This window comes from Phlebotomus papatasi, unplaced genomic scaffold, assembly GCF_024763615.1.
Source record: "Phlebotomus papatasi isolate M1 unplaced genomic scaffold, Ppap_2.1 HiC_scaffold_110, whole genome shotgun sequence".
Lineage (NCBI taxonomy): Eukaryota > Metazoa > Arthropoda > Insecta > Diptera > Psychodidae > Phlebotomus > Phlebotomus papatasi.
Window position 1 is genome coordinate 29,449 of NW_026604359.1, and position 27,959 is coordinate 57,407.

General features: G+C 35.4%; 1 protein-coding gene, 2 long non-coding RNA genes and 1 pseudogene across 3 annotated transcripts; 2 read left to right on the top strand and 2 right to left on the bottom strand.

Moving 5' to 3' along the window:
* Nucleotides 1-6,439: 6,439 nt before the first annotated feature.
* On the bottom strand, nucleotides 6,440-7,277 carry LOC129808840 (pyruvate dehydrogenase E1 component subunit alpha type II, mitochondrial-like; annotated as a pseudogene).
* Nucleotides 7,278-7,401: 124 nt separating this feature from the next.
* Nucleotides 7,402-7,898, top strand: LOC129808841 (skin secretory protein xP2-like; the record flags this gene model as incomplete). Its single annotated transcript, XM_055858751.1, has 1 exon — nucleotides 7,402-7,898. A coding segment is annotated over exon 1 (405 nt), but the record flags the coding sequence as incomplete, so codon positions are not given.
* Nucleotides 7,899-7,900: 2 nt separating this feature from the next.
* LOC129808843 (uncharacterized) lies at nucleotides 7,901-10,004 on the top strand. Its single transcript, XR_008752472.1, has 3 exons — nucleotides 7,901-7,952; nucleotides 9,225-9,363; nucleotides 9,878-10,004. It is a non-coding gene; the product is annotated as an uncharacterized LOC129808843 (long non-coding RNA).
* A 7,551-nt stretch (nucleotides 10,005-17,555) lies between these two features.
* LOC129808844 (uncharacterized) lies at nucleotides 17,556-19,832 on the bottom strand. Its single transcript, XR_008752473.1, has 3 exons — nucleotides 19,782-19,832; nucleotides 18,371-18,509; nucleotides 17,556-17,856 (listed from the first exon to the last, which is right to left on the bottom strand). It is a non-coding gene; the product is annotated as an uncharacterized LOC129808844 (long non-coding RNA).
* Nucleotides 19,833-27,959: the final 8,127 nt, after the last annotated feature.

A 27,959-nucleotide genomic window follows, 5' to 3' on the forward strand; every position in this document is an offset into this window, starting at 1 on the left:
GAAGTCGATTTGTGACTCAATTTGTCGCAAACGGACTGAAAACCATCAGATCGGCTGCCTCTATTTTTGTATTCTTGACATTTGTAGTCCCAAATGACGGATTCTTGATGAACAGCCTCAATCAATTCCGACACCATTTCATTTGACCACGAAATCCTAGAAGTTTATGAAGGAATATAAAATGTAGATCGAACACATTTTTGTTTAGCTTTTTTCTTACTTATCCTCTTCACCGATCTTTTTCAATGCCTTTTGCCCTTTCTCCATCTCGTTTACGATAAATTGGCACTACTTTTGATCACAATTTCATCACTAATAAACTGGTGGGAGAGTTGTGGTGCAGAAACTACCCGAATGACTGCAATAAAGTAGTACCAGATGCAAATGTAATGAGCAAATTTTGCTCATTATTTGCTCATTAGTTATCAATCGTATTTATGCTATTTTAATCTATTTAAACCAATTTTTGTGACTCGAGTCTACTTTTTTATCACTAAATGAATCGATTTCTATAAGTTCTTGAAGAAAATTGCACAATTGGGCATATATCAGCAACAATTGATGTGAATCACATGAAAATTTTCATGTGAAATTCTCTAGTGTGATACCACGGTAAAAGTGGGTAGTTAAAGTGAAGGGAGGGGGGTTTTTGAGTAAAATTATTTGTATTCACTTGTTAATGAATAGATTTTGTGCCATTAGCATTAATTTTATAAAATTTTACTAGGTTTAAAAAAATCAAGAAAAAAGGCTTGCACTAGGGATAAGGTGCGGGTGACTTTGCAATTTTTAACTCTTTCCGGACCACAACATATCCAGCGAACGATTTTCAGTAAAACTCACTTTATTGTAAGTCTTAGTGGTCAAATATGATACTTTTGTAGAGAAAGAATTTTCTCCGCCTCTGGGAAATTGGAAAACTCATGGGAACTCTCGTCCCCTAAAGAACGCAAAAGATAGAAACTTGGACAAACTTCAATTTTCCAAAAGCCAATAATATCAATTTTGTGAATTATTTTTGCGTGTCAAATGACTCCTTTACAATGTTGATCACTAAAACAAGAAGAATTATTGACCAGTATCTTTTGGGATGTCAAGGAAGTGCTAAAAAGGACACCCAGCTCCTGCTTGCCAACAGATTCCTCAAAATATTTCACAGAATACCACTTTAACACACATTTCTCTCAACACGATGTTATTGCAGACACATTAAGCTTTCTCAAGAGTCAAAAAAACACTTCCTGGACAATCAGAATTCACCAAAATCTGGAAGAATAGGAAAAACTTCCCCGAAAGCAATCTCCTTCGCTGCCAAATGTCAAAATTATCGGCCATATTGACAAAAATTTCGCTCCCGCTTGAATTTTCTTACAAGGTTGGTGTCAAAAAGCAAATGGCGGGCATTGGCGGGATAACCTTACATTTGACCTCAAGATTCTTGCGGACGAGAATTCCCATCAACTTTGAACAAGTTTTTTGAAAATTTATGAAAAAATTGTTTTTCGAATTTATGTAATCTGTAATTGTTAGTTATCATACTTATTGGCCCCGAGAGGTTTTTCCTTATTCTGGTCTAGAAATATGAAAAAAGTCACAATATGTGCAAGGAAGCAGAAAATCGAAAATTCACGATTTTTGACCAAGAATATCTTAGCTCAGGAGTTAATTGGGATCCTGCAAAAAATATCCTAGATTTGGACATCCTTATAGTTTGTAATCATCCACAAGAATCGGAATTTTATCGATTCTAAATAGTCTAAAAAAATTATTTTTTCCATGGGTACCCAGAGTCCCAAAGAAGACGAAAGAGTTAATAAAGACAAAAAAATCAACAATTTCTGATAATAAACGACAATGTAGATCTTCACATTTACCGTGTAAACAGACGGAATTTCCACGGGAATTCCCACGAGCAAATGGTAAATTTGCTATACAAGCGCCCTCTGCAAAAGTGCACGAAACTGCCCGAACGCGTCCAAATATTTTGAATTTCAAATGATGATTTTCCGTTGGAGGGTGAAATGTTCAATTTTCTAAAATGGCAAAAAGCTATCTCCCTCGAGATAGCTTTTTGCTTCCGGAGAATTCCGAAAATTTTATTTGGGGTGTTTTTGAGCAAGTAATATATGAAAAAACTTGTAAAATCTACTATAGTGATCAAAAAATTTTTTTGAATGCAAATTTAAAACCGATTAATAATAATATAATAATTTTGAAAGGATTAGTGTTTCTGGATTGAATTAAATATTCATCAATAACATTTCAGAAGAGGTTTAAATGATTGGAAAGGCAGATTCAAAATTTATCTTTTTGAATAAATCCCATTATTAAAAAAATGTAAAGAATATAATAATGTAGATAAGGAAATACAAAGAATAGTAAGAACTATCGAAGTTCACTGATGAAAATTATAGCCAGAAACCATATAAACTGCCTTTTCGGATATAAAATATTACTTCAATATTTTTTTATTGTTTACTTTTTTTGGAAATAAAATTTTAAAATATTTTACAGTCTTCTTGTTTTTTTTAAACAATTTGTATTCAATTATTATACAATTAACTAATTTTTGTAAACATCTCTGTTCCGAATGAATTGACTGCTTGGTCACCCAGGGATATTTTATACATTTTCTTCCAACACTTTATAAAATTTTAAATTATCAGCACTACAATTAAACGAAAATTAATCAATAGGTCCTATCAGCAAAGATATCCAAAGCCTGTCGTTGATTTATCCACTTTAATTGGGGGTTTTTGACAAGATATTTACGCTATAACAACGTTTCTAATCATTTCTCGAGAAATTTTAAAAGATTTTCCATGAAATGTATTAGTAGATAATATTACTAATATCCTTGTGGTATAATAAAGCCACTTTAATAAAATAAAGTACGTAAAATATCTTCTAAATACACATTCCGTTATTTATATTCGGAAAAAACAAAATTTGAAATTCAAATCTTCGGAGCATTTTTGTGTTGCGCTTGAAGTCCACCAGAGGCGCATAGAGCGGATGGTAAAAATTTGACAGTTCAATATGGGAATTTCCATCCGGAATTCCCATCCGGAATGGAAAATCTCATGGGAATTCCCGTGGGAATTCCGTCTGTTTACACGGTTAAGGGTAAGATGCACGAGATCTACAAGATGACATGATCGCCATCTTGATTTGACGTTTCTGTCCGCCATTTTGAATAACTGTCAAAATCTAAAACAGGTTCGATTGGGTTGAAATTTTAGTATGTTGTAGCTGATATCAAGACCTTTTATTGTTATATAGAAAAACAATACTTTTCTTTTTGTTTGTTATTTAGATCTCATCGCCTAACGATAATACTGCCTTTTTTGTGATGGTTTTGATAAAAGAAGCTCTCCGTAGTTCTGTATTAATGAAAATGTCAAAATTTTGAACTTAGAGCCCCAGTATCCAGACAACCGCTTGACCTAGGTCGGATTTTATATATGTTCTGAAAAGGTCTTGACATCAGCCAGAACATACTAAAATTTCAGCTCAATCGGGTAAGTTTTTTGTTTTGACAGTTATTCAAAATGGTGGACAGAATCGTGAAATCAAGATGGCGACCACACCATCTTGTAGATCTTGGTCATTTTATCTTAAGTTCCCACAAAATTGGATAAGTTTTAGCCAAATACTTCTATAATAAAGATTAAGAAAGTCCATTATATGCAATTTTATAATATAAACCATGCGTTCTTAGCAAGACTATAGTGAAAAAAAGGAATTTACTAAAAATAATGAACAAAATCGAAATGGATTATTCTAGCCAGATAAATTTAGAATAGATTTGGGCAATTTACTTCTCTGAAATCGATTTTGGAATTGCATCTTCAGATAACTTTTTCGCAGAGTCGTTTTTTGACAAAATACCTGTACTAGGATTTCATTGACTATTACTGAAACTACAAGAATCCTTTTGAGGATCATTTTACCTTACTTGGTACTTAACATATCCCTATATATTTTGACATGGTAGACCGAATCGGCCAAGACTATCAATAAGTGCTAGAATTGTTCAAACTCTCACGAACAGCAGAGTGCAAAGTCACCCCCCGAGTGCAAAGTCACCCGCAACGACGGTACCTAAGAGAAGATTTTTCTCATTGAGGAATAATGATTTCGTGCGATGGCCCACTTTAAGAATATTTTCATAGAAAGATGTTTATTGGGGGCCCCAAAAACCGAAGGACGCTCAATGTGAGCTTCGCTTTTAAATATTTTAGTTTTTAAACCCTAAAACAAGAGAGCAACTCTACAAAATTGTAATTAAATTTGACTTACCCGCTTTGATCGTTCCAATTCTGTGCCTAAAATACTGAAAAAACAACACTAATCACTATCACAGAAAATTGATATTAAGAAGAAAATAAAAAATACGTTCTTCTGGAAGCGCGCCCGAATCAGCCATAACTCCGAACAAAGTTCCTGGAACGTTTTGTGTCACGGTGTGGAAAATTTCCATAAGGCAAGTACTAAACAGAGTCCTACACGTCGTACTAGTGTACATATACCGAACTTTGAGTGGTGAATAGTGGGGAAAATACCGTAGCGCCACCCCTTCGGTGGTCACCGCACAGAATTAAATTAGTTTTTGATGGTGACCACCACGCTCCGAAGAAATTGGGAGGGCGCCATCGTCACAATTTCTCGAACCCAAAACTCTTTCGTTACTGGGAAGTGTCAAAACACGTTTTGGCAAAGTTTAGGCGTGATCGGAGGACATGAAATTTAGTGAGAATTATAGTACAGTAAACTCTTGCTCAATCGGCTCTTTTTAAATCGGGCGAAAGATTTTGTTGACAATTTTCATGTTTAATTACTAAGCTAATTTGCTCAAATTCGCTGTAGTTCCTCTTTTTTTATCGTGATTCTTTATAATTAAGCGCTTTTTTGTGGAATTTACAGAAACTTCAGCGCCCAAATCTATCGATAAACCAGATAATATTTCGCCCCAAATGCCCAAATGAGAGAGTGGAGAGAGTCTTCTGTAGGTGAGATTATTAAGAATCTCACTTGACACTCTTTCTCTTTCACTCACAGTTCATATTCAAAGTTTATCTAATTTAAGCCCTTCTCACGCATTCATCGCCCTTTCCCCAATTCACTGGGACTCCCGAGAGTCTCCACTCGCGATATTTCACAATTCTCAGTATTTTCCATGTGTTTCTCTTGAGGAAATTGCGTTCAATTTGCTCAGGATAGAAAAAGGTGCGCCGTCTCGAAAAATGGCGTTGACAACACTAGAGAGAGATACAAAGGCCTCGTCTCTTCCCAAGTGGCGTCATGAAATGTCAAAAAAGCTTTCGGTTTTCTATTCCGAATAACAGGTGGCGCTAACTGTATAACAGTTTCAAATGCAACGGTTTTATTTTTGGGCAAGCGAAGAAAATTTTCGTTTTCTCGTGAAAAATGAGTGTTTTTCCACAAAAAGTGTTACTGAGGTTCAATGAAGGAAGCTCTTGTGACAAATATGCGCTGACTGTAGAAAACGGTTGAAAATGAATACTTTTCCCCCAACTTTCATACCTCCCTGAAGCTGGCCGAAGGCCAGCCGAACGCGGGTTTGTGTCTTGGCTAAGAAAAACCGTTGCAAATTCAAATATTTTTTGTGTGTCTCGGCTAAAAAACACTGAGAAAAATTGAAATAATTATATAATAATGAAAAGAAAATTGCGGAAAATCTGTTTTTCATTGAAAATTATGGTGTGTGTCTTGGCTAAAAAGAAATTGATATGTAACAATTTCCCAACTTTTTCTCTCTGAAAATTCTTTACGAACATAAAAAAATTTTGAACGAGTTCTCTGGTAAGTAACCATTTCAAAGGATTTATTTTCCCTAACAAATCTCGTTGTTTCCTGGACAGATCATCCTGGATGTGATACATGTATGCAAGTTCAAAGAAAAGTCGTGTTTCACCAATGGTTTCCTTCTGCTAAATTTTCCCCTACGGGGTTGCCATTTATCTCACTACCCAAAATAGATAGCCCACTAAATCCCCAATAAAATGTACCATGTGCCATGCCTGACAAATCCTTTGTTTCCTGGACAGATCATCCTGAATGTGAAGCCTGTATGCAAAAATCGAGAAAAATGTGTGTTTCATTAACAATCATCACTTCAGAATATTTCTTACGGGGTTTATGTTTGTATACGAACTCAGAATTAATAGCTCATGTCATTTCCAATATTATCTCTTATATAATTGTGTGGCAGATTTTCTATTCCTGGAACAGATATCCATATCTTTCAGTCATTTAGGCAAAATTCTAATAAGATCAGGCTCTATGAAAAGCGGCAATTGCAGAGATCATAATTAGAAACAAGGGTGGATTAACAAACATGAAATATTGGAAACTACTACAGAGGATCGAGAAAAGATTTCAAATCGACTCAGGATGTAATCTATAAAAAAAAAAAAAAACAAAACAAAACAAAAAAATGAAATATTTTTTTATCGTATCTATATTTTATACCAAAATATTATCAGAACGTTACATTTATCACCATCCCAATAGCACCATCCCAATAGAGGGCAAAGCAGGTGCCCTTGTCATGTACATAGTGACTGGTCAGAGCAATTCCTGCTCCAAGGAGAACTTGAGCTCCCACGATTCCGTTTCATCTGTAGAAATCCTTAGCGTACATATGCATAAGTCCCCCTTTGCCCCTCGAACAGTCACTCTCTCAACCTGTGAGTTCTGCTATTACACTAACATAAGAACACTGACTCCCATCACGAGAGTCTAGCCGTGGCAGCGATAACTGAGTCTTCCAGACGCATGGCTGCATGCATGCCCACAGCACATGCTTCCTGCCCGGAATGCAAATGGCAAAAGCCACAGATTTTCTTCTTGTAGAAGTTTCTGGCCAGGGTCTGTAGACAATGGAGAGTGTACATTTTGGTGTAGTAATCGATGACATCGTCTTTCGTGACGGTAACTGTGGTCTTGGGCCCTTTTCGAGATTGTGCAACTTGAACTATATGATCTCAAAGGATGCCTCAGTAGACAGGGAGGCCTTGGGAATGCCCGGAAAGTTGAATTTCAGAATCTTGAGAAGACATCCTTAATTGATTCTTCTAGCACAATTTTGAAACATACTGAGTCACACAGATGCCAATAACACTGGATTTATTGGGAAAATTGAGGTAAAAATCGCTGGGAAAATTAACACTCTCTTGTGCTGCTGGTGGTTGAGGAATGCAGGATTCGTTGGTAGAACGCTTTTTAGCTCTTCGTCTTACTTTTTTTTCCATTTGTACACAAAATTAAGGTTAGGGAGTTAGTGCGCGAAATATTGTGTGAGAGAGAAGTCAATTGGGACAATCGGGAAAGTCTATTTGCACTCTTTTTTTAAGCGAGAATATTCTTTTCTCGGCCATTTTGTGCTGAAATTTGGAAAGGTAAGGACGCAAAATTTCATACCGTCTAGAAAAATAATTTTTTTTTTTTTTATTACTTTTAGATTCACCATGAATTTTCATTACGCTGGTTGTGCGTACGGGGGGTATACATTTTATGGACCCCCGTACCCATATGTCGTTTACAGGGGCTCTGCTGCAGCCCCAGCCCCAGCTCCAGCCCCAGCCCCAGCTCCAGCCGCAGGCCCAGCCCCAGCTCCAGCCGCAGGCCCAGCCCCAGCCCCAACCGCAGGCCCAGTCCCAGCCCCAGCCCCAGCTCCGGCTCCGGCTCCAGCTCCGACTCCGACTGATCAGGACCAAGAGCCGACTGTGGTGCCCCCCGATGGCCGCAGCGATACAGAGACGATCGAAAGCGGCGAGGTTGATGCACAACGTCCAGCAGCCGGTGGAGGTGGTGATGAAGGGGGCGGCGGACGTAGTCTGCGCGGCCGTCGTCGTCGCAAACGTCCCAACTCCATCAGGCTGTCTCATCAAGAAATTGGGCGCAAAAATCTGTTCAGCCATTTCAAGGTAATTTACTTAACTTAACTCTTTCCGGACCACAACATATCCAGCGAACGAATTTCAGTAAAACTCACTTTATTCTAAGTCTTAGTGGTCAAATATGATACTTTTGTAGAGAAAGAATTTTCTCCGCCTCTGGGAAATTGGAAAACTCATGGGAACTCTCGTCCCCTAAAGAACGCAAAGGATACAAACTTGGACAAACTTCAATTTTCCAAAAGCCAATAATATCAATTTTGTGAATTATTTTTGCGTGTCAAATGACTGCTTTACAATGTTGATCACTAAAACAAGAAGAATTATTGACCAGTATCTTGTGGGATGTCCAGGAAGTGCTAAAAAGGACATCCAGCTCCTGCTTGCCAACAGATTCCTCAAAATATTTCACAGAATAACACTTTAACACATATTTCTCTCAACAGGATGTTATTGCAGACACATTAAGCTTTCTCAAGAGCCAAAAAAACACTTCCTGGACAATCAGAATTCACCAAAATCTGGAAGAATAGGAAAAACTTCCCCGAAAGCAATCTCCTTCGCTGCCAAATGTCAAAATTATCGGCCATATTGACAAAAATTTCGCTCCCGCTTGGAATTTTCTTACAAGGTTGGTGTCAAAAAGTAAATGGCGGACATTGGCGGGATAACCTTACATTTGACCTCTAGATTTTTGGGGACGAGAGTACCCATCAACTTTGAACAAGTTTTTTGAAAATTTATGAAAAAATTGTTTTTCGAATTTATGTAATCTGTAATTGATAGTTATCATACTTATTGGCCCCGAGAGGTTTTTCCTTATTTGGGTTTAGAAATATCAAAAAAGTCACAATATCTGCAAGGAAGCAGAAAATCGAAAGTTCACGATTTTTGACCAAGAATATCTTAGCTCAGGAGTTAATTGGGATCACGCAAATAATATCCTAGATTTGGACATCCTTATAGTTTGTAATTATCCAGAAGAATCGGAATTTTATCGATTCTAAATAGTCTAAAAAAATTCTTTTTTCCATGGGTACCCAGAGTCCCAAAGGAGACGAAAGAGTTAAAATAATTTAGCTCCATCGCGTTGAACCAATTTTATCCATTTCGATTCGACCGACAAGAACAGTTTAAACGACGTGATTCTTTACCCCAAAAATTCAACTCTCAATCAAATTTTCACGTATTCCGAGTCCCAAAAACCTAGAATTGCATGTTTTTCGAGGTCGTTTGTAAAGAATCTCAGCTACCTTTTTAAACATTAATCCATTATGTTTATCGTCTATCTAATTCTTTCAGAATAAAGCTGATCAGGCTAAGGCCAATTTTATTTTAACCAAGAAGGAAAAGCAGACGGTAATGGCTAATTATAAAAAAAGGCTTGGCAAAATTAAGCGTACATGTGAGGAAATAAGACACAGTAGCTTGTCTTCAGAAGGTAATTTTTTTAGCTTAGATTCTTTTATTATCTTTTAAATTAAGGGCAGAATCACATTGACCGTAAAATTTTTCACCGTATTTCGTTAATTTACACATTTTTATTGCTATTCTTCTGAAAATTCTCAATTACCATATTAGATTACCTTATCTGATACTCGGTGGCACTAGGTGAAAATAATCTAAGAAAATTGAAAACATGAAACGAAAATGCGATAAACGGTGAGGAAAAAACTAGGATTTTTTGTTACAGTTTTTCGTAGTTTTTTTTGCTCGCCGTTTATAGGATTTTCGTTTTATTTCTTTAATTTTCTGATATTATTTTCACCTAGTACCACCGACTATAAGGTAAGATAACACGGTAATTTAGAATTTTCATAAGAATTTAAATTAAAATGCGTAAATTAACCTAATACGGTAAGGCTTTGACGGTGACGGTGAGCATTTTACTGACGTTGTGATTGTGCCCTAATTCTATATAGAAATATTGTCGTAATTGCTTTGTTCTATTTCAGACCAAATCCAGATACTGAATATCTTTAGAGGGCTGGGGTTCTGAGGTGAGCGAGCAAAGTGCGGATTAACCCTCTCACGGGTAAGACCGCCTCCAGGCGGTCTTCACAAAAACAAACGACATGGATTAAACGAACTGCATGGATTAAAAAAAAAACAAAAAAAAAACTTTGTATTACCAAAAAATTTGAATTTAAAATGAAAATAAAATAAAGTTGAATTTAAATGAAAATGGAATTCGAAATGTTGGACTTTTATTACCCAAAAATATATAGTTATTTAAAAAATTAAAAATGATCCGTCACTTTTACACTTATGCGGCAAAATTGCCAAAATTATACGTCACTGTAGTACTAAAAATCCAAACAAGGATTTTAAGATACACCTCTTGTTTAGTAATTTAAATTTTAATAGAATTATTTTTTATTGGATTTCAACAATATTAGGTGAGATTTCTAACAATCTCACCTACTATAATCCTAACAAAATTTCATGTCGTCCGATCGACCTCAAACTTGGCCAAAATGTGTTTCGCCACTTCCTGATCACGAATATATGGGGGGCTAAGTTACGTTCCCGGCCGGCCGGCCGCTCTTTGGAGCTTAATAGCTCCTAAACTAAAAAAGATATCGACTTGCGGTTTTCGGCAAAGGTTAAATATCGTATGAAAATTGCAACTTGGTGTATCGATCCCCTCCCCTCCTTCCGCCATTTTGAAGACCACCCTTTTCTTGTTTTCTCAATTTAGTATGTTATAGCTGGGCCTTATAGCTTTCCATCAATACCAAACTTAAGGTCCCCCGACCCCCCTGACCCGAGCTATAATGATCTGTCCAGGAAACAAAGGATTTGTCAGGCATGGCACATGGTACATTTTATTGGGGATTTAGTGGGCTATCTATTTTGGGTAGTGAGATAAATGGCAACCCCGTAGGGGAAAATTTAGCAGAAGGAAACCATTGGTGAAACACGACTTTTCTTTGAACTTGCATACATGTATCACATCCAGGATGATCTGTCCAGGAAACAACGAGATTTGTTAGGGAAAATAAATCCTTTGAAATGGTTACTTACCAGAGAACTCGTTCAAAATTTTTTTATGTTCGTAAAGAATTTTCAGAGAGAAAAAGTTGGGAAATTGTTACATATCAATTTCTTTTTAGCCAAGACACACACCATAATTTTCAATGAAAAACAGATTTTCCGCAATTTTCTTTTCATTATTATATAATTATTTCAATTTTTCTCAGTGTTTTTTAGCCGAGACACACAAAAAATATTTGAATTTGCAACGGTTTTTCTTAGCCAAGACACAAACCCGCGTTCGGCTGGCCTTCGGCCAGCTTCAGGGAGGTCAATTTAATCTCATATAAATTCCATTACAGTAGAGAGTAGAGTTTCTCAATTTCTCAAATTTAAACAATATTTTCAAACTGTTATAGCCATAATGAAGTTCACTTTAAATATCATAGATGTCGCAATTTACTTCCTCCCGAATGTCACATATTTGTAATGTTAATACTTTAGGTTAGTCTTAGTTGAGCTGTGAAATAAAGCGTATGTCGAAGGAAGACAAAGTGGTATATTATTTCACGAAGGAAGATAGTGCAAGCTACTGAGGGACTCAACACAAACACTTAACGGAATTCAAGTGAAATGCACTTTCCCAGGGGACAGGACAGATTCTTAATGTTTCTCTTTAAGTTATCACCGAAAGAATGATTTTTGGAGGACTTCATGAAAAAAAAACACCGAATCGAGGGAAATTTTTTTTATTACTTTTTTAAAAAAAAATCACTAATTTTTTTCTGCTTAAGGGGCGGACCATCATCTTCCTCGGACTCTGATTCAGACAATACGTCCTCGGACTCAACAAAATGCAGTTTCACGTGTTTAGTAAAATTTGATATAACCCATCGAAGTTGCTTCCCTCTCTCCTTAAAAGTCTTCAGAAATTTTTCTTTTTGGCATCCAACACGGGGACAGAATACAAAAGCCATGATTTCTTTTATTTATCCAATATTTTTTAAAACTTGAAACAATGTCTTCTAAGCTAAAATGTTCATGTATATTTGCCTGTACGGTGTTCTGTTTATTACTTTACTTAAAAATAAATCAAAAGCATATGAAAATGTTGATAAAAATAAGACAAACTCTGTTAAGACTGAAATGTCGCTAACCAGAAAAAACGTTTTTAAAAAATTTTGTATGATTTAGCTAGATCTTTTCATAAATTATTTTAGACTTGGATATCCCTAAACCTACTTTGTAATTATTATAGCTTATTATAAATTTTCATTTTTTAAAAATTGCTTAATTGAGAATATTTCGTATTCAATGTTATTGATATTGTACAAGGAAAGCATATCCCTTCATATTGTTTAGGAGGGAATAGAAATTAATCTTCTCTCTGTATATTTCACTGAACAAGAAAACACTTCATTAAATATTTAAATAATTATATATTGTTCTTTTCATGGGTACCCACAGTTTTAAAAGAGACGAAAGAGTTAAACAAATGTAAGAAACTGCAATTTTAGTATATGTATAACACTCTGTGTAGTGAAATAATCTGAGTATATATATTCACTTTTAGGTGAATATATATTCACTTCATGGTAAATGTGTGAGTAATGAGTATTTTTATGTTCATCCATACAAAAAGTGAATATGTGAATACAGACCAATTTTTTTAGCTCAGTTATTACCCCCTTGATTTTTATTCTCCACTCTCTCAGTGAGAAAGAAACGAATATAGTGCACAGCAATGTGTCCGTGCTGTGTGAGAGAGTGAGAAAAAGAATTGTGCGCCTGACGTGAGATGGTCGGCCATTTTGGCAGTGAACGGCAAGCTGTTAGAACCAGAGGTAAATAATTTTTTCTTTATTTTCTTTTTTTAATTTGCAATATTTTTTTAGGAAGATGGAGTACAACTGTGAAGACCATGAAGATATTTGTGAAGTTGAGAAGTCAATCCGGTTCTCATTATCAGAATTTAGAAAGTGAAGGCGTTTTGGAAAGCTCTCGTGAAATTATACTTCCCCTTCTAGCATCACAGGTTCATAAAACCACAACAAGGGATGCTATTTTTAAAAAGAAAATTTTTCAAATTTCTAAGTTAAATAACTCAAGAATTCCTTTGTGCATCGGACTGAAATTTTAGTATGTTGTAGCCGCTGATTATATCTATCAAACAAAAAAATACTTAAGTCGATCCATAACCCCTGACCCGAGCTATAAGGGGTCAAAGTTCGAAAATTGACCAGCCTTTATCTCCGGTTCTAATCAACATTTTGACCTAAGTTTTGTCTTTTTGGTTTCGTCTCGATGAGCATTTTCAGATGGAAGTTCAAAATGTCACCACAGGTGGCGCTGCGATAGCGTCAAAATTCATCAAAATTCAAACTCATTTTTCTCAAAATTTCCTTTCAAAAATCATATCTCTGGTTCTATGTGACCGATTTTGATGAATGAGAGCTTAAATAAAATATCTCACCAAATTCTACAACTTTCTAGAACATTTGAACTTCGTGGGACCAACATCAAGGGCGCCACAGTCGAAAACCCAATTTCAATATCACATAACCTCAATTATCTCGACACATGCTTAACCGATTTTGATGATTACTTCGACATAATTGTAGAAGACATTTGTGTCTACATTTCGTCCATACATCATTTTCCGCTCAAACTACGCTATCTCTCCGATTTTACCGTTTAAGTATGAAAAAATTGATTTTTCCAATAATAACGCTTTGAAATCACTCAGATGCCAATTTGACTGCCTCTACTCCACCAAGACACTTAAAATAGGGGTTTAAATGGAAAGTCCCACAAAATACAACAATTCTTTGATATAGTTGAAGTTCAACAAATGAACACTTGGGGCGATCTGGTCGAAAAAACTTGTTCAGAAACAAACAACCTCGATTATCTCGGCTTCTGATTAATCGATGAGATCATGTTCTATGGCAAAATTATAGAGAACTTTCTGGTCTACGTTTCACCCATATATCACTTTTCTGTCACTCCATACAAATCTTTGATATTTTGCTTTAAATGAAAAATTTGTATAATTTCATGAATTTGATTCAATATAACTGAATGGCGTCCCCCAACTTCAGCTCTAAATCGAATTTTCATGCATTCCGAGTTAGCTCACATTAAGAATCTCACCTACATAAGCCGGTTAGGATTATCTGTCCCTTTATCATCTATTTTGGGCCTTTTGGGGGCTTTTTTTTTTAGGTATTCTGGAATTTCAACTTCTCTGGAGGATGCCCTAAAAGTTCTCCGTAGATTTCCAGACAATCTGTGTGCTGTTGCGAAGCTTTCCGGACACTGAAATCCATTCCATTAGATCACCATAAGTGTCACTGTCTGGAAAGAAATTCCTTTTTATCCCTCTAGAATTGAAAAAATTTCACATCCTCTTCACTGTAAGGATTTTAGAACAGTTTCTTTTTATTTGTAAAGGAAGAAAAGAATTAAAAACTTACAAGAAACATAAAATTTTTCCAATTTTCTATCAGTGTTCGTTAACGAACTGTCTTTTGGTCTCAAAAAAACCTGCAAGTTTTACAAATTTATCACAATTATCGAATTTTTTATATTTATTAGACCTCTTGCAACAAAATTAGGCAGGAAAAATTCCTCAATAATAATTAGAATTCTTAAAAACATTAAAAAATAAATGCAATATCAGCCACTTTTTTTTAGTGTTGCCAGATTCAAATGCAAAAACGACTTTTTGCTTTAGTAGTGGTTCCTCTGGGTCAACACTCCGTCCGAGCAGGACCGTAGATGCTAATGAACGGCAGAAATGGCTGCACAAACAATAGACTATCTGGCGGTGCTTCATGACGATTATTATTGCTGTGTGTTTTTACTTTTTACTGGTACTACCACATTCAAAGCTGGTTCCATCCAGACACTCATTTTTTCCAAGCATGCACCGGGCGCGATTCGATCTAACTTGATCGAATAAGGGACTCTGCGCCAAAGAGCTCAGCACTCTTACCAGAGGAACCAACATAGAAGGAAAAAGTCGTTTTCCTGCTTTTGTAGTGGTAGTCGCCAGCATTTGAAAAAGACGTCACCGAGATTGATTTTTAAAGCCAATTTATGAAGTTTAATTAATGAAATTCCAATAAAAATTGGTGTTAACATAAAGAAAATAGTTTTTAGAATTAGTTTAGTGACACAGAATTGGTTAAAAGACGTGATTTGATAGTAAAAATAGGCTAAATATGGGTCTCCCAGCGACTTTTACAACATTTCATTCTTCGTGGAAAATTATGAAAATTATGTGGAAAATCGGTGATTTATGAATTGGAATAGAAAATTGGAGAGTTTTGGAAGCATTGGCCAGTGAAGAGATTTGTGAGAAAATTCTCTGATTTTTCCTGTTTTTTCATGTGTATTTTTAGTGTGAAAATTGCCCTGCAAAAAGAGCATGCAAACTATATTTTTCATTTGTTTTGGGGCTCTTGGGGGCTTTTCTCAGTCATCCTGGCATTCTAACTTTTCTGGAGGGGGCCCTAGAAGTACTAGGTAGTCTCCCAGAGATAACCCGTGTGCTGTTTCGAAGCCCTCCGGACACTAAAATTCATTCCACTTGATCACCATAAGTGTCACTGACTCGAAAAAATCCTTTTTATCCTTCTAGAAAATGGATAAATCTCACATCCTTTACATTGTAAGGATTCTAGAATAGTTTCTTTTTCTATGTAAAGGAAGAAAAGAATAAAAATATTATAAGAAACATTAAAATTTTCCAATTTTGTATTAGTGTTCGTTAACCCATTGTCTTTTGGTCTCAAAAAACACACAAGTTTTACAAATTTATCACAATTATCGCATTTTTCATATTTATTAGACCTCTTGCAACAAAATTAGGCAAGAAAAATTCCTCAATAATAATTAGAATTCTTAAAAACATTAAAAAATAAATGCAACATCAGCCACTTTTTTTAGTGTTGCCAGATTTGAATGCAAAAATGACTTTTTCTTTTAGTGGTGGTTCCTCTGCTCTTACCAACTGAGCCAATGAGTCCCCAAAAAGATATCAAAAAGACAATGCCTCTCTATTTGAATTTTTCTTTCTATTCTTTCCGTACAGAAGTAGATCTTGAAAAATTCGAAAATCTATTTGAAGATCCGAAAAAGAGACTTTCTTACTTTTAGATAATTCCGCAAGGTGGCTAAGATACATTCTGTTCGAATTTCGAAGTGCTCAAGTGTCAAAATGTGTCGGTCTTCACATATTGTTGTGAGGAAAAAAACAGAACAACGAAGGTTACTGTTCTTGTCCCATTATTTAATAACTCCATAATCACTTAGTAACCCTTTTGCGAGCTTTTTAGTGTGATATATTATAAGTTTTCCCCATTTTGTTTGAAAATTTATTGTAAAAATTCGAAATTGAATTTGAATTCTTCGAACATCAACGACTTTTTGTCCAAATAGAGTTCCATTTACCTTTTATCCAAGACACTTTTTCACAATCAAAATCTACTTCTGTTTGCACCCACTTCAGGACTTTATTTCGTCAATTTTAAAACCTATTTTCTACGTTCCATTTTGAGGTAACACTTGAGGGTTGATAGCGAGATTCGAGGGCTTTATACCTCCCTGAAGCTGGCCGAAGGCCAGCCGAACGCGGGTTTGTGTCTTGGCTAAGAAAAACCGTTGCAAATTCAAATATTTTTTGTGTGTCTCGGCTAAAAAACACTGAGAAAAATTGAAATAATTATATAATAATGAAAAGAAAATTGCGGAAAATCTGTTTTTCATTGAAAATTATGGTGTGTGTCTTGGCTAAAAAGAAATTGATATGTAACAATTTCCCAACTTTTTCTCTCTGAAAATTCTTTACGAACATAAAAAAATTTTGAACGAGTTCTCTGGTAAGTAACCATTTCAAAGGATTTATTTTCCCTAACAAATCTCGTTGTTTCCTGGACAGATCATCCTGGATGTGATACATGTATGCAAGTTCAAAGAAAAGTCGTGTTTCACCAATGGTTTCCTTCTGCTAAATTTTCCCCTACGGGGTTGCCATTTATCTCACTACCCAAAATAGATAGCCCACTAAATCCCCAATAAAATGTACCATGTGCCATGCCTGACAAATCCTTTGTTTCCTGGACAGATCATTATAGCTCGGGTCAGGGGGGTCGGGGGACCTTAAGTTTGGTATTGATGGAAAGCTATAAGGCCCAGCTATAACATACTAAATTGAGAAAACAAGAAAAGGGTGGTCTTCAAAATGGCGGAAGGAGGGGAGGGGATCGATACACCAAGTTGCAATTTTCATACGATATTTAACCTTTGCCGAAAACCGCAAGTCGATATCTTTTTTAGTTTAGGAGCTATTAAGCTCCAAAGAGCGGCCGGCCGGCCGGGAACGTAACTTAGCCCCCCATATATTCGTGATCAGGAAGTGGCGAAACACATTTTGGCCAAGTTTGAGGTCGATCGGACGACATGAAATTTTGTTAGGATTATAGTAGGTGAGATTGTTAGAAATCTCACCTAATATTGTTGAAATCCAATAAAAAATAATTCTATTAAAATTTAAATTACTAAACAAGAGGTGTATCTTAAAATCCTTGTTTGGATTTTTAGTACTACAGTGACGTATAATTTTGGCAATTTTGCCGCATAAGTGTAAAAGTGACGGATCATTTTTAATTTTTTAAATAACTATATATTTTTGGGTAATAAAAGTCCAACATTTCGAATTCCATTTTCATTTAAATTCAACTTTATTTTATTTTCATTTTAAATTCAAATTTTTTGGTAATACAAAGTTTTTTTTTTGTTTTTTTTTTTAATCCATGCAGTTCGTTTAATCCATGTCGTTTGTTTTTGTGAAGACCGCCTGGAGGCGGTCTTACCCGTGAGAGGGTTAATCCGCACTTTGCTCGCTCACCTCAGAACCCCAGCCCTCTAAAGATATTCAGTATCTGGATTTGGTCTGAAATAGAACAAAGCAATTACGACAATATTTCTATATAGAATTAGGGCACAATCACAACGTCAGTAAAATGCTCACCGTCACCGTCAAAGCCTTACCGTATTAGGTTAATTTACGCATTTTAATTTAAATTCTTATGAAAATTCTAAATTACCGTGTTATCTTACCTTATAGTCGGTGGTACTAGGTGAAAATAATATCAGAAAATTAAAGAAATAAAACGAAAATCCTATAAACGGCGAGCAAAAAAAACTACGAAAAACTGTAACAAAAAATCCTAGTTTTTTCCTCACCGTTTATCGCATTTTCGTTTCATGTTTTCAATTTTCTTAGATTATTTTCACCTAGTGCCACCGAGTATCAGATAAGGTAATCTAATATGGTAATTGAGAATTTTCAGAAGAATAGCAATAAAAATGTGTAAATTAACGAAATACGGTGAAAAATTTTACGGTCAATGTGATTCTGCCCTTAATTTAAAAGATAATAAAAGAATCTAAGCTAAAAAAATTACCTTCTGAAGACAAGCTACTGTGTCTTATTTCCTCACATGTACGCTTAATTTTGCCAAGCCTTTTTTTATAATTAGCCATTACCGTCTGCTTTTCCTTCTTGGTTAAAATAAAATTGGCCTTAGCCTGATCAGCTTTATTCTGAAAGAATTAGATAGACGATAAACATAATGGATTAATGTTTAAAAAGGTAGCTGAGATTCTTTACAAACGACCTCGAAAAACATGCAATTCTAGGTTTTTGGGACTCGGAATACGTGAAAATTTGATTGAGAGTTGAATTTTTGGGGTAAAGAATCACGTCGTTTAAACTGTTCTTGTCGGTCGAATCGAAATGGATAAAATTGGTTCAACGCGATGGAGCTAAATTATTTTAACTCTTTCGTCTCCTTTGGGACTCTGGGTACCCATGGAAAAAAGAATTTTTTTAGACTATTTAGAATCGATAAAATTCCGATTCTTCTGGATAATTACAAACTATAAGGATGTCCAAATCTAGGATATTATTTGCGTGATCCCAATTAACTCCTGAGCTAAGATATTCTTGGTCAAAAATCGTGAACTTTCGATTTTCTGCTTCCTTGCAGATATTGTGACTTTTTTGATATTTCTAAACCCAAATAAGGAAAAACCTCTCGGGGCCAATAAGTATGATAACTATCAATTACAGATTACATAAATTCGAAAAACAATTTTTTCATAAATTTTCAAAAAACTTGTTCAAAGTTGATGGGTACTCTCGTCCCCAAAAATCTAGAGGTCAAATGTAAGGTTATCCCGCCAATGTCCGCCATTTACTTTTTGACACCAACCTTGTAAGAAAATTCCAAGCGGGAGCGAAATTTTTGTCAATATGGCCGATAATTTTGACATTTGGCAGCGAAGGAGATTGCTTTCGGGGAAGTTTTTCCTATTCTTCCAGATTTTGGTGAATTCTGATTGTCCAGGAAGTGTTTTTTTGGCTCTTGAGAAAGCTTAATGTGTCTGCAATAACATCCTGTTGAGAGAAATATGTGTTAAAGTGTTATTCTGTGAAATATTTTGAGGAATCTGTTGGCAAGCAGGAGCTGGATGTCCTTTTTAGCACTTCCTGGACATCCCACAAGATACTGGTCAATAATTCTTCTTGTTTTAGTGATCAACATTGTAAAGCAGTCATTTGACACGCAAAAATAATTCACAAAATTGATATTATTGGCTTTTGGAAAATTGAAGTTTGTCCAAGTTTGTATCCTTTGCGTTCTTTAGGGGACGAGAGTTCCCATGAGTTTTCCAATTTCCCAGAGGCGGAGAAAATTCTTTCTCTACAAAAGTATCATATTTGACCACTAAGACTTAGAATAAAGTGAGTTTTACTGAAATTCGTTCGCTGGATATGTTGTGGTCCGGAAAGAGTTAAGTTAAGTAAATTACCTTGAAATGGCTGAACAGATTTTTGCGCCCAATTTCTTGATGAGACAGCCTGATGGAGTTGGGACGTTTGCGACGACGACGGCCGCGCAGACTACGTCCGCCGCCCCCTTCATCACCACCTCCACCGGCTGCTGGACGTTGTGCATCAACCTCGCCGCTTTCGATCGTCTCTGTATCGCTGCGGCCATCGGGGGGCACCACAGTCGGCTCTTGGTCCTGATCAGTCGGAGTCGGAGCTGGAGCCGGAGCCGGAGTTGGGGCTGGGGCTGGGACTGGGCCTGCGGTTGGGGCTGGGGCTGGGCCTGCGGCTGGAGCTGGGGCTGGGCCTGCGGCTGGAGCTGGGGCTGGGGCTGGAGCTGGGGCTGGGGCTGCAGCAGAGCCCCTGTAAACGACATATGGGTACGGGGGTCCATAAAATGTATACCCCCCGTACGCACAACCAGCGTAATGAAAATTCATGGTGAATCTAAAAGTAATAAAAAAAAAAAAAATTATTTTTCTAGACGGTATGAAATTTTGCGTCCTTACCTTTCCAAATTTCAGCACAAAATGGCCGAGAAAAGAATATTCTCGCTTAAAAAAAGAGTGCAAATAGACTTTCCCGATTGTCCCAATTGACTTCTCTCTCACACAATATTTCGCGCACTAACTCCCTAACCTTAATTTTGTGTACAAATGGAAAAAAAAGTAAGACGAAGAGCTAAAAAGCGTTCTACCAACGAATCCTGCATTCCTCAACCACCAGCAGCACAAGAGAGTGTTAATTTTCCCAGCGATTTTTACCTCAATTTTCCCAATAAATCCAGTGTTATTGGCATCTGTGTGACTCAGTATGTTTCAAAATTGTGCTAGAAGAATCAATTAAGGATGTCTTCTCAAGGTTCTGAAATTCAACTTTCCGGGCATTCCCAAGGCCTCCCTGTCTACTGAGGCATCCTTTGAGATCATATAGTTCAAGTTGCACAATCTCGAAAAGGGCCCAAGACCACAGTTACCGTCACGAAAGACGATGTCATCGATTACTACACCAAAATGTACACTCTCCATTGTCTACAGACCCTGGCCAGAAACTTCTACAAGAAGAAAATCTGTGGCTTTTGCCATTTGCATTCCGGGCAGGAAGCATGTGCTGTGGGCATGCATGCAGTCATGCGTCTGGAAGACTCAGTTATCGCTGCCACGGCTAGACTCTCGTGATGGGAGTCAGTGTTCTTATGTTAGTGTAATAGCAGAACTCACAGGTTGAGAGAGTGACTGTTCGAGGGGCAAAGGGGGACTTATGCATATGTACGCTAAGGATTTCTACAGATGAAACGGAATCGTGGGAGCTCAAGTTCTCCTTGGAGCAGGAATTGCTCTGACCAGTCACTATGTACATGACAAGGGCACCTGCTTTGCCCTCTATTGGGATGGTGCTATTGGGATGGTGATAAATGTAACGTTCTGATAATATTTTGGTATAAAATATAGATACGATAAAAAAATATTTCATTTTTTTGTTTTGTTTTGTTTTTTTTTTTTTTTATAGATTACATCCTGAGTCGATTTGAAATCTTTTCTCGATCCTCTGTAGTAGTTTCCAATATTTCATGTTTGTTAATCCACCCTTGTTTCTAATTATGATCTCTGCAATTGCCGCTTTTCATAGAGCCTGATCTTATTAGAATTTTGCCTAAATGACTGAAAGATATGGATATCTGTTCCAGGAATAGAAAATCTGCCACACAATTATATAAGAGATAATATTGGAAATGACATGAGCTATTAATTCTGAGTTCGTATACAAACATAAACCCCGTAAGAAATATTCTGAAGTGATGATTGTTAATGAAACACACATTTTTCTCGATTTTTGCATACAGGCTTCACATTCAGGATGATCTGTCCAGGAAACAAAGGATTTGTCAGGCATGGCACATGGTACATTTTATTGGGGATTTAGTGGGCTATCTATTTTGGGTAGTGAGATAAATGGCAACCCCGTAGGGGAAAATTTAGCAGAAGGAAACCATTGGTGAAACACGACTTTTCTTTGAACTTGCATACATGTATCACATCCAGGATGATCTGTCCAGGAAACAACGAGATTTGTTAGGGAAAATAAATCCTTTGAAATGGTTACTTACCAGAGAACTCGTTCAAAATTTTTTTATGTTCGTAAAGAATTTTCAGAGAGAAAAAGTTGGGAAATTGTTACATATCAATTTCTTTTTAGCCAAGACACACACCATAATTTTCAATGAAAAACAGATTTTCCGCAATTTTCTTTTCATTATTATATAATTATTTCAATTTTTCTCAGTGTTTTTTAGCCGAGACACACAAAAAATATTTGAATTTGCAACGGTTTTTCTTAGCCAAGACACAAACCCGCGTTCGGCTGGCCTTCGGCCAGCTTCAGGGAGGTATTAAATTGTACTTTGAATCAAATGCCCGCAGTTTTTTACGTATTTTTGTGATAACGAACTTTCTCTTCATTTTATTCGCTGATAATGTATATAAATATTCAGGATGCACCACAGAAATATGATTCAGAGAAATATCATCCATAACCGTGTAAACAGACGGAATTTCCACGGGAATTCCCACGAGCAAATGGTAAATTTGCTATACAAGCGCCCTCTGCAAAAGTGCACGAAACTGCAAGAATGTCTTGAAATATTTTGAATTTCAAATGGAAATTTTCCGTTGGAGGGTGAAATATTCAATTTTCTAAAATGGAAAAAAGCTATCTCGCTCGAGATAGCTTTTTGCTTCCGGAGAATTCCGAAAATTTAATTTGGAGTGTTTTTAAGCAAATAATCCAAATAATATATGAAAAAACATGTAAAATCTCCTGTAGTGATCAAAACATTGATTTTAAAAGCAAATTTGAAATCGAATAATAATACTATAATAATTTTGAAAGGATTAGTGTTTCTGGATTAAATTAAATATTCATCAATAACATTTCAGAAGAGGTTTAAATGATTGGAAAGGCAGATTCAAAATTTATCTTTTTCAATAAGTCCCATTATTAAAAAATGTAAAGAATATAATAATGTAGATAAGGAAATACAAAGAATAGTAAGAACTATCGAAGTTCACTGATGAAAATTATAGCCAGAAACCATATAAACTGCCTTTTCGGGTATAAAACATTACTTCAATATTTTTTATTATTTACTTTTTCTTGGAAATAAAATTTTAAAATATTTTACAGTCTTCTTGTTTTTTAAAACAATTTGTATTCAATTATTATACAATTAACTAGTTTTTGTAAACATCTCTGTTCCGAATGAATTGACTGCTTGGTCACCCAGGGATATTTTATACATTTTCTTCCAACACTTTATAAAATTTTAAATTATCAGCACTACAATTAAACGAAAATTAATCAATAGGTCCTATCAGCAAAGATATCCAAAGCCTGTCGTTGATTTATCCACTTTAATTGGGGGTTTTTGACAAGATATTTACGCTATAACAACGTTTCTAATCATTTCTCGAGAAATTTTAAAAGATTTTCCATGAAATGTATTAATAGATAATATTACTAATATCCTTGTGGTATAATAAAGCAACTTTAATAAAATAAAGTACGTAAAATATCTTCTACCGTGTAAACAGACGGAATTTCCACGGGAATTCCCACGAGCAAATGGTAAATTTGCTATACAAGCGCCCTCTGCAAAAGTGCACGAAACTGCCCGAATGTCTTGAAATATTTTGAATTTCAAATGGAAATTTTCCGTTGGAGGGTGAAATATTCAATTTTCTAAAATGGAAAAAAGCTATCTCGCTCGAGATAGCTTTTTGCTTCCGGAGAATTCCGAAAATTTAATTTGGAGTGTTTTTAAGCAAATAATATATAAAAAAAACATGTAAAATCTCCTGTAGTGATCAAAACATTGATTTTAAAAGCAAATTTGAAATCGAATAATAATACTATAATAATTTTGAAAGGATTAGTGTTTCTGGATTAAATTAAATATTCATCAATAACATTTCAGAAGAGGTTTAAATGATTGGAAAGGCAGATTCAAAATTTATCTTTTTCAATAAATCCCATTATTAAAAAATGTAAAGAATATAATAAAATGTAGATAAGGAAATACAAAGAATAGTAAGAACTATCGAAGTTCACTGATGAAAATTATAGCCAGAAACCATATAAACTGCCTTTTCGGATATAAAATATTACTTCAATATTTTTTATTGTTTACTTTTTTTGGAAATAAAATTTTAAAATATTTTACAGTCTTCTTGTATTTTAAAACAATTTGAATTCAATTATTATACAATTAACTAATTTTTGTAAACATCTCTGTTCCGAATGAATTGACTGCTTGGTCACCCAAGGATATTTTATACATTTTCTTCCAACACTTTATAAAATTTTAAATTATCAGCACTACAATTAAACGAAAATTAATCAATAGGTCCTATCAGCAAAGATATCCAAAGCCTGTCGTTGATTTATCCACTTTAATTGGGGGTTTTTGACAAGATATTTACGCTATAACAACGTTTCTAATCATTTCTCGAGAAATTTTAAAAGATTTTCCATAAAATGTATTAATAGATAATATTACTAATATCCTTGTGGTATAATAAAGCCACTTTAATAAAATAAAGTACGTAAAATATCTTATAAATACACATTCCGTTATTTCTATTCGGAAAAAACAAAATTTGAAATTCAAATCTTCGGAGCATTTTTGTGTTGCGCTTGAAGTCCACCAGAGGCGCATAGAGCGGATGGTAAAAATTTGACAGTTCAATATGGGAATTTCCATCCGGAATTCCCATCCGGAATGGAAAATCACATGGGAATTCCCGTGGGAATTCCGTCTGTTTACACGGCTAAATACACATTCCGTTATTTATATTCGGAAAAAACAAAATTTGAAATTCAAATCTTCGGAGCATTTTTGTGTTGCGCTTGAAGTCCATCAGAGGCGCATAGAGCAGATGGTAAAAATTTGACAGTTCAATATGGGAATTTCCATCCGGAATTCCCATCCGGAATTCCCATCCGGAATGGAAAATCTCATGGGAATTCCCGTGGAAATTCCGTCTGTTTACACGGTAACCGTGTAAACAGACGGAATTCCCATGAGATTTTCCATTCCGGATGGGAATTCCGGATGGAAATTCCCATATTGAACTGTCAAATTTTTACCATTTGCTCTATGCGCCTCTGGTGGATTTCAAGCACAACACAAAAATGCTCCGAAGATTTGAATTTCAAATTGTGTTTTTTCCGAATGTAAATAACGGAATATTATATCTGGAAGATATTTCAGCTACTTTATTTTATTAAAATGGCTCTATTATATTACTTTTTGTCTTTTAAGGTGTCTACACATTATAAGAAATTTCTATCAAAAATGAGCTTCAAGAAGTGTTCTTCAAGAAAATTGCCTACACATTGGTGAGAATTTTTGACAAAAAGATGGATTTTTGAAGAAAATTTGTCTAATATGTAGACAAATTTCTTCAAAAATCATATCCAATTGAAGGTAATTTCCATCAAAAAATTTTAGAAAGAAATTACCCGCTACACATTGGAATAAATTTCATCAAAGTCGTTCTTGACAGAATTCTTGACGGAAACCATCACGATTCAAGATTGTTTTTCACGAAAATTTGTTATTTTCTGCTGGAAAAAGTGAGAAAAAACATTTCCTGTGATTTTCCTCCAGAAATTGCCGGAAGTTAATCCATCTATGTATTCTTGAGATGTTCCACAGTACAGTGGCCTCGTACTCCATGGATTGCGAGACAGATGGAAAGGAGAAAATTTACGGGCACTTTGGAATCTCTATATGCCTTGATTACCAATTACAACAAGAGCTAACCAGAGCCACCGAGGAAATCTCAATGCAAACGAGGGCTGTCCGGAGCTACCAGAAGCCATCACTTGAACCCCCAGAAGAACATCAGAATGATCTTTTATCTCATTCACTTTCTCAACCACTAGGAACTATGTGGGATTGATTCCTTTCGGGAACACCAGAACTGGATAACCACAGGCCTTCGATTTCTCCGTGGGACTCCCAGTTTGAGTAGTAGTGCGAGAAAAGGTGGTGAGAAATAAAAAAAAAATCTAAAGTAAAATCCTTAAAAAAAAGTTTTTTATTGAATCTTTCTTCTTTTTACAAGGAGATTATCACGAAAAAAAACAACTTTTTCTCCACAGCAAACTGCGAATATCACACAATTTGTAGATGCTTCCGAAATTACGAAAATCGACCGTCAGTCGTCCAGTGTGAAGTTGGTGTGAAGAGCGCTTTTGTTGTAAACTTGGAAGAAATGATGGAGGAAATACCTCGAGAAAGAAGAAAGTGGTGCAATTCTGGAGGAAAATCACAGAAAATGTTCCTTCAAAGGCTGGGTGGGATTCCACCAGGAACGACATCTCCAGAAAAACACTATGCACTTGCATATTTAGAAGATTTTCTTCAGAAATTCACTAAATACTATCCCAAGGAACTTCACCAAACGCTTTTCTCACTTTTTCCAGCAGTGAAACAACAAATTTTCATGAAAAACAGTCAGAAGAGCAAGAGACTTGGAAATGATGGCAATCTGTCAAAAAATTTTTGATGGAAAATAAAAAACCCAGTGTGGAGGCATTTTTCTTCAAAAATTCCTTCAAAAATATGAATTTTTCTTTAAAAAATTCTTGAAATAATTCTTGATGAAATCAGCTCCAATGTGTAGACACCTTTATACTCAATTGTTAATATGACAAAGTCTTTGGAATAATGCAACAAATTAGCTGTAGTTTTATTTTTCTGAAGTGCATATAATTTTAAATAAAGAGCTGCAGATAGTTGTTCGTGTTACCCACCCGGCAAATTCTGCAGAATTTTGCAGAAATTCGTCAGATTTGAAAAGGTAACTGCCGAAAATTCTGCAGAATTTCTGCAGAATTTTGTTCTAAAGGTGGATCCGATCGTTGTATGAAAATTCTGCAGAATTTTCTGCAGAATTTCTACAGAAAATTTTATGAATTTTCGGCACTTTCCTCAAGATGTCGTTCTGTCAAAATGGACTTGGAATATTTTCTCTGAAATTATTTATCAACCTGATAGAATTTATAATCACGGTTTTCATGATATATTTTATATATAAATACTGCGAGGGTATGCTGTCTATAGAGAAGGACTAAATAGCATTATTGAACATATTCCCGACCGAAAATTCTGCATTTTTTGATAAATTGTACAAGAATTTCATTGAAAACAAAAAAAAATTTTGCGATGTGATTTTCAGTTGAGGCTTTTAAAATTATTTATTATTTATGAAAAAAATATTCTTTTCATTTCATTAAGTATATTTTCGTCAATTTTTCCAATAAAATGTATAGATTTAAAATAACCGTCTCTGAAGCAGCCATTAGGTAACAGGTGTGAGATTTCGCTTTTTTGAGACAAATTTTGATAGCTTTGGTTATTTGCCGTTACGATCGCTAGTGCGATTTTTGAATGATGACCGGTAAAAAAGGAAAAAGAAGAAAAATTGCGGAATTGCAGAATGAAATTTTGCTGGGTATTTGGTGGTCAGTCGAACAAGAGTCAAGATGGACATCATGGAAAAAAATTTGTCAGCAAAGGTGAGAAAATATTATATATTATGAATAAAACTATTGCATTCATTTAGAAAAGGTTACTGAAGAATCCTAATTTAATTTTTCGTCTCACAGGAATCTGCGATTGAGCTTATTATGAGCGCAATGAGAGAAAATCCAGCGTTACACGATAGCACGCTGAAGGATTACAGGATGAAATATCCTGAGAGCATCAAGAAAGTGGCAAGGAAGCTGGATATCTCTGGTGAGTAAAAAATTGGATATCATTGTACTTACTTGAGTATTCTACTTGTTTCGTATGTTATAAATTTATTGTTATTTTTTTTAGAAAATAAAGTAAAAGATACCATACGGTATTTGAAAAAAAATTTCGTGAGGAATATCACAAGTTGAGGACTGCTGGTGGAGTAAAAGGAAGAAGTGGTGATGGTGGCCCGGAAACAGATGATGAATCGCATAATGGAAGTGGATGGAAGTGGTTCCAATACTGCGATTTTTTGGTAAAGGTGACTGAAATAAAGGGAATGAGGAATTCCCAGACCTTCCAGAAAAGACTTATCAGGAATAGAGATATCGAAAACAGAGGCCAGAAAACTGCA